Source organism: Crocodylus porosus, unplaced genomic scaffold (assembly GCF_001723895.1).
Source record: "Crocodylus porosus isolate Cpor-Errol unplaced genomic scaffold, CroPor_comp1, whole genome shotgun sequence".
Lineage (NCBI taxonomy): Eukaryota > Metazoa > Chordata > Crocodylia > Crocodylidae > Crocodylus > Crocodylus porosus.
The window spans coordinates 42,452,641-42,460,335 of record NW_017728951.1 but is presented as its reverse complement, the minus strand read 5'-3'; the positions used below and the strand labels follow the sequence as shown (position 1 = coordinate 42,460,335).

General features: G+C 40.9%; 1 protein-coding gene across 1 annotated transcript; it reads left to right on the top strand.

The window, feature by feature from the left end:
- Nucleotides 1-1,358: 1,358 nt before the first annotated feature.
- Nucleotides 1,359-7,381, top strand: LOC109323940 (dual specificity protein phosphatase 26-like). Its single transcript, XM_019555598.1, has 3 exons — nucleotides 1,359-1,543; nucleotides 4,487-4,704; nucleotides 6,694-7,381. Exons 1-3 carry the CDS (start codon nucleotides 1,377-1,379, stop codon nucleotides 6,903-6,905), a joined length of 597 nt encoding a protein of 198 aa, XP_019411143.1. The 5' UTR covers nucleotides 1,359-1,376; the 3' UTR covers nucleotides 6,906-7,381.
- The last annotated feature ends 314 nt before the right edge of the window (nucleotides 7,382-7,695 follow it).

Below are 7,695 nucleotides of genomic sequence, written 5' to 3'. Positions count from 1 at the left end.
GTCAGGGGATGGTCACAGCATGGAGCTGGGGCCCACAGCAGAACCAGGATCTGCTCCCTGCATGCCCCTGTGATGGGTGCTGGTTCTGCGGGTAAGGTCATGCAGGGAATGAATTGTGGCTCTGCTTTGGGCCCCGGCCCCTGCTGGCACCACCCTATAATCCTGACGCCAACCCTGCCCTGCATACCCATTGCACCCCAGATGCTGTCTCTGCCCACCTGTGGCCCCATCCATCCCACCTTCACAGCCACACACAGGCCACTTAGGGAGTTTTGGTGAGCTGTTACAAGGGAGGCAGGGCAGGGGGAAATGTGTTAACCCGGCCCGTGACAGCTCACTAAAACTCTCTAAGTGGCCCTTCAGCCAAAATAATTGCCCACCCCTGATATAGAGAGTATATAGGGTGACATTCCAGCACCCAACACACAACTCAGGTAAACAAGTTTTATAAAGATGACCATTTGCATGTGTGTGCGTGTGCGTGTGTGCGTGCGTGTGCATACATGTAAGACCCAGCTGCAAGAGATTAAGTTGGTTTCTGCATTAGAGAGGAGCTTACAAGAGGCTGGTCAAAATCATTCTTCTCTCTCCTAGCAGTGGGGAAGTTCAGTACTGCCTAACCACCAATATTCTTCAGGCAATCTGAAAGTTTCTTAAAGGAAGTATGGATTATCCCAGTTATGATGCGTGTCAGTTGTACTTTGATAGACTTCAGAAGCCAGAGGTTAAAGTCACAGGTGATAGACTACACACTCCTCTGGTGTTAAGGTTTGGTTTTATTCCTGGTTCAATTACTTTAGCAAAGCTCATTATTTCCTTGGGGAGAGGGTAAAATTAAACAAACCGGCATTATATGTATAACAGAGACTATTGTTTCTTAATGTTTCTACTACAGAGAAAGTCAATATAAATTACCCGGAGAGACTTTATTTTGTAAATCTTTCTAAAATGAACAGTGTCTTAGTTTACTAACTTGTTGACTACGCTTATTACTAGTTCCAGTCACATGTGGACAGTGACACTGGTATTGCTTCTCTCTACTGGAATATAAAGACATATAATTTATAAACAGATCTGGCTGTCCCTGGAACCTACATATTGTCGACCTTGGGATGCAGTACTACATTTTAATTAATACTTGTTTATTGCATAATTTTGTGTTGCATTAGTTAAGTAATGCATTAGTTGCATTTCCTTTCCCACTAGTGGTATGGTACTGAGTTAATTTGGGAAAATAAATTAAGGCTTAGCCTATTTAAAGACATCCACCTGTTTAGAAACATCAACTGCCCACCAAGAAAGCATTGTTCAGCAAAAGCTCTACTGCAAATACGGAGGCAAGTCTCTGACAGGCTTGTGGCCATCTAAGTCAATATATGGCAATGGAGCAGTCAGGGTCTGAAGAGAGTCAGAACCTTTCAATCCACGAACGCTTCAAAACTGACATTCCTTCCATCAGAGAGCTGGAATGTATTTTGGACAGCTGCAGGATGGAATTAAACCATGTGGATGAAGTATGGCCTAATCTCTATATAGGTGACATGTAAGTGTTATTTAAAGCTGACCTATTCTTTAGGGTATACAGCATATGGTAACCTATATTGTCCAACTGTTTTACTTGGCTGTATTGGATAAACAACTAGCAGTCTTAAAGGAGACCTCCTGAATAGAACAGGGGAGACTAAAATAGCAAGAAATCAAAGGGACAAATATTTCCCATCTGGAATATTATCCCTATTATTTTATTTTACTTAACTTATAATTATTTAAGAAATGGATTTTACAGATATCCCAAACCTTATCATATTGGTGTGTATATCACTGAGACTTGAAAAAAGAAAAAATGTCCTTCAAATGTACACAGCTCCACTATCCACACAATACGTTCTTCAGCAGAAAAGCCATTTTCGATTTAAACCAATGCAATATTCTAGGACTTGTTTGCCATGCACACTGATTTCAGCTAAAAAAAATACAGCCACTTAAATGAAATTGGACCCATGAATGAAATTTGTGGCTAATGGAAGCTACTTTTGGGATATTTTTTCACTCTTACAGAGCTGGAGTAGCTACAATATTCTTGTATGTTGATTCAGCAAAGCACGTGACACATGCTTACCTGTAGCAAGTTCTTTAGTAGTACGAGGCCAATTGAATGTAAGAACATTTTTAAAGTTATATAAGTACTTAAGCAGTTTCCTGAATCAGCACCTTAAATATGAAGATGGGCTTACAAGAAAAAGCTTCAGTTCAACTCCTTCCTCCAGTGCCTTACAAAATAAATTTCCTGAACTCTTGCATACAGCAACTTATCTTTGAAGAAGGTTAGTACAACTGAGAAAAAAATGGAAACTTTCCCCACAAAGTATCCAATATATGCTTTTCTCAAGGTTGCAGTAATTCTTTGAAGTGAAACTATTTTGGCTCCAATGCTACTGGGAACTCACTTTTAACCTTTATCAAGTCTTTTGTTTAATAATACGCTGAAAAGAACTTACCTTCAGTTATGTAAAGAAGTACTAGTTCTTATAGTTCCTTATGCTTTTTGTACAAACATAGCCAACTGTCATTTAGAAATACGATGACACCTAGTAGGTTTCTTTTTCTAGTGAAGTATGTTCCGTGTTCATAACTTCATGTTCAGCGCTAATGGGATTGCTCACATGCTAAGTGAAGCATATGGTTAACTATTTGCTAGAATACCATATCAAATATGAAGGCATTTGTTAAATGTCAGAGGTGGATAAATTAGGCCCTAATCAAAAAAGTTGTTTGTATGCAAAACTCCCAATGAAGTTCATCAGAATTCAGAACATGGAGGGGCTTCCTGGCTTGGAACCAAACTGGGAAATTGTCTGCTGTCCTGGTGGGGTCCATTCCAACTTTACAGAAGTTGTGTACATAGAGCTTGTTGAGCCGAGTTTAGCGTGGGTGTTTGTTTCTTTCTCTAGCCTAAGAAGGCATAGATTTATGCAAAGTAGACAAGTCTAGAACCTGTTTTTATGATTATATTTTGAAAATGAAGTCTTAATAGTGAACAGATAGAGTATAAAAAAGAAGCAAGCTTGTGCTGGGGAAATAAAAACATATGTTAAGAAATTACAACATATTTTACATTTCAAATCTACAAATGCAAATCAGGAGTTATAATCTGCTCCCCAGGTGTAGTCAGTTCGAGAACTGTGTAACTGAAGGCTTGTCCATAATGATGATTTACCATAATTACTGTTGGTACCTGGAAGAAAGGAGGGGCAGGGACAGAGTGGTTAAGAGGTTTCATTATGGCAAAATTAATTCAGTTCTTACTCTGGACTCATGCTGAAAGTCACCCCAGTTCACCCAGCCAAAAATAGGTACCTGGTTGTTTAGACTGTGCTTTCAGCTACAGAAAATTAACCATGCCAGATTTACACTTTTGAATTTTGGGGGGTTAATCACTGATATTTAGCCAGCTGGACAATTCATTGTGGAGAGGCAACACCACTAACAATTTGTCCTGGTGCAGGTGTAACAGTAGCATAGACCTAAGAGCAGAATTTGGTCAGCTGAATTCAATGTCTGTATTATATGAAAGCAGACAGCTTGATTTGGCTCACTATGGTCTAAACCTCACTGACTTCACTGAACTTTGAATCAGGCCGTATGACTTGGAAAACACCTCTCTGCATTTTTAGATGGATTTCCCTTAAGCCTCACAATTTCATTATGAGTTTTTACTTTGTAGGACTTACTCAAAAAAGGAACGCTTTGCAGAATGGATGGTGAAAGTGAAAGTCTCCAGGTTCTTCTATTACTCCCTAACTCATAGGGTCTTTGTACCCTGTTTTGCATACTCCTCTAATTTGAGCCTCTCCTTACGATTCCTAAAGATATTCACATCCAAGATTGTGGTTTGCAGTTGTATTTTAAAGTGTTTTTCTTTTGCTGAAATGTTAGATAAATGTTGAGAGGGAAATCTTGCCTTTTGTAGGAGTGCAGGAAACCAATTTATTTAAAATCATTAGCTTCCTTTTTTGGCTTGGAAACAATATTTTCACGTGAGATGGCAAAACTCAACTAGCTGAAAATATAGCTATTACAGCAAAGAGCTAAGGTGAGCTGACCAGCTGAACAAGACCACAGATCTTAACCACTGGAGGCTGAGTAGAAAGAGAGAGTTAAAAATTTAAATCATAATACAAGCAAAACTGCAGAGATTTTTCAAGAACAGCTGACAAGATTGCTGTCACAGGAAGTTACACGCATAGTGCTTTTGGAGGAAACAATATCTCTTTTCACAATAACATGCAGTTGTACATTTTCAGCATCTGCTATAAGAGCAACACAATAGCAACCTCAACTTCGTTTTCTGCTTTGTGTACTTAACATGCACACAACAAACCTCAGAGTGCAATGGGTATTCAGCTGCTCCCAGAGTAACACACAATGAAAAAATGAAGTGCAGTGAGCTGACTGGATGGAATCTTTCACATCTCATTCTTCATAGGTTGATAGCACATGACAAGAAGGAGCTGCGGAAACTTGGCATCACTCATGTCCTGAATGCTGCACATTCAGCATGGGGAAGCAAAGGGGACCAAGGTTTCTATGGCCCAGAAATCCATTATCATGGCATAGCTGCAGAAGATTCCACTGATTTTAACCTTCGCATGCATTTCTACCCTGCCTCCAAATACATTAACAAAGCACTGAGTGTTTTGAATGGTAAGAGCCTTTTGATGATAATCCTCCATATTTGTGTAGCCAGTTTCAGCCAAGGATCACAAACTGCTTTGAAAGCATCAGCTAAACCTTACCCAACATTGATGGGGGGGAAATATTATCTTGCTTTATGGGTAGGACCAAACTGAGGCACAGGGAGGTTTGATTAACAAGATAAAAACAAATCAGGATGTAATGACACCTAGTTTTTAAAAGCCATTCTAGGTTGAATTAACACTACACAACACACCAGAACTATCTACTTCACTGAGTATGAAAGGTCTTCCTTCTCACAATGTACTTTTAGCTAACAGCAATCACAGAGATGTGCCAATAAGAGAGTTACAAAAATCAGGATTTTTCTGTTTCCTTCCATCATAATTTTTTCAAGACTCCAGACAGAGAACCTAATTACTGTTCATTTACAGAAAGGATCACTGGAATTTCCTGAAGGTTAGACATACTCCAGCCATTATAAATTAGAACTCTGTGAACAACTGGGCAAGTAGAACCACTCACAGGAAGGACAGGCAGTTTTTTACCTATGAAAAACCTTGAAGGAACCATCAGGGAGAGATTCATTCACTGATTCCGTCAGAGGCTCTGTAAACACATCCCCTGGCAACTGCAGCCACACTCAGTCTCCAGGTGGCAAAGCTTATTTCTGGGCATTGACAGCCCTTCTGTCAGGCCTACTTTCTGCCCCTGCTGCTTCTGGGAGGATAGGCTTCCTTCAGAATCATTCACCAAAAGCTTATGGCAACCAGGAGCAAGTGTACCTCACAGATGACTAATGTCTTGTAAACTGAAGTCTGACCTATTTATTACTCATTCCCTTCCATGCTGTGCTGGAACACAAACATGCTTGCACAAGGCTGACAAGAATTTGTACCATAGTTACATCTTGGGTGTAGTACCTGTTTTAATACCCACAAACAATATTCTAAGTACCTATAATTATCCACAGGAAATATGTGACACAGACAGCAGCTGTAGCACTGAGCTTCCCTCATAGTACCCCTTCTGTATGCTTTAGTACCATTGCTAATAGAGCAATGGCTATTGCTCTATTAGCGGGTCCCTTCAAGGTTAGTCATTGGTAGGAAAACTGCCTGCCCTTTCCTGTGGCCTGAATCCACCTTATCCAAAGGTATAATCAGTAAGCCTGTCAAAGCAGCTGGTATTCACTTCAGATTTGGATTCAGCTGATTCGGGGGACAGTGATTTGATTTGGTGATTCGAATCACTGTCCCAAATCAATTTGGCCAAATCAGCCAAATCTCTGAACTGGACAGGCCCTATCCCCGACCCAGTCTCGCAGCCCCGTCAATGGCAGCCCCACCCACCCCAGCTCCCAGCTCTTAAAAAAAAAAAGCCTCGAAATCACCAGCTCCTGCCAGGTGGGGGGGAAGCCCCAAAGCCACTGCAGCAGCTGGTGAGTGGGGGCTTTTTTTTTTTTTTTAAACAGCCAGGAACTGGGCAAGGCAGGGCAGCTATGAGGGGGGCTGGGAGAGCGGGTGGGCAGCAAGCGGGGAATGCCCAAATCTCTGAAGCTCTCCAAATCAATTCAGAGGGTTTTGAATCAATTCGGACCTTTATATTGGTCTCCTGATTTTGTTCAGATTCAGAGATTTGGCCGCTGAATCAGGCCAAATCTCATCCAAATCAAGTCAGCACCCAAAGTTTTGCACAGTCCTAGTAGTTAGGTTTCTGTGGTCCATTTATTTCTCTGCCAAGACCACTAATAATGTTGCATAATAGCGGTCTAATCTACTAGGCTGTAGCCTTCCCTGCCCCTAACTATTTCCTACGCTGGAAGACAATGGCTCTCATATCACAATAGATTGAGGCCTTTCAGTCAAGTTGGACTCAAGGCAATGTCCAAGAGATTAAAGTTGGGGCAGTCTATTATCATTATACTAAGCTCCCCAGCCCTCACTGTGACACTCTGGGGAGACAAGAATGTAACTCATATTTCTTTCTCTTTTTCAGGAAAAATCTTGGTTCACTGTGTGCTTGGTAAAAGCAGATCTGCCTCTCTAGTGCTAGCTTATCTTATGATCTACCATCACTACTCACTAGCTGATGCTGTAGAAAAAGTTATCCAGCACCGAGCCATTTTCCCAAACCGAGGGTTCCTGAAACAGCTACAGGACCTAGACATTGAACTGCGCTACAAAATAAAATTGTGTGAGCTTTTATAACCTGAGGGAAAAGGAAAGATCAATACTGGCTAAATACAAAGGAAGCATCCCAAACACAATCATAAAGCATAATGAAGTAAAATGATGATGAAATTAATAGGGAGCAAAACTCATGTGCCAAAGTCTATCCCAGCCCTAAAAGTTGGGAAGATTTTAGATCTGGCTCTGAATTTCACATCTGGCTCCTCTCTGTTGAGTTGACCAACTCCAGGTAGAACTTGTTTAACTAACTTGGGCCTGCCTTCTTATTGACTCTTGATTTGCATGCTCTACCAGTCTGGGACTGTTGTAGGATTCTAGTTTCAGAGTAACCCTTCCTGAAGAAAACCCTGAATTCCTATGTCTTTGTTGGGTATAGGATGCTTTAGTTATATTAGGGAGTGGGGTTTTTCAGGGAGCTTGAGGCTTCCCACTTTCCTGGGAAGTTCTGTGAATAAATGGGGTTTCTTCCCATCTCACTGAACCCCATGGTTTCCCTCACCATTGCTTTTTTCCACTGGTATCATCTGCATACATCTAGATACTTTCTGAAGAAGGGTGTTGCAAGTCTTTCCTAGGAGATTTGTAGCATTATTGGAAATTTGCCTTTTCCACTGTTTGTTTCCATGTCTCTAATCCTGTATATTCATTGAGGAAGCTACTTTGAAATAAATGGGCAAATGAGAGCTAGTAATTTTTGCTAATAAGCAGTTTACTTCACACACTCAAAGGGAAATTATGGCCAGGCTATAACATCTGGTGCAAACAACCTAAACAGCCTTTAAAATAAAATCTCAGTGACTGACTTCTA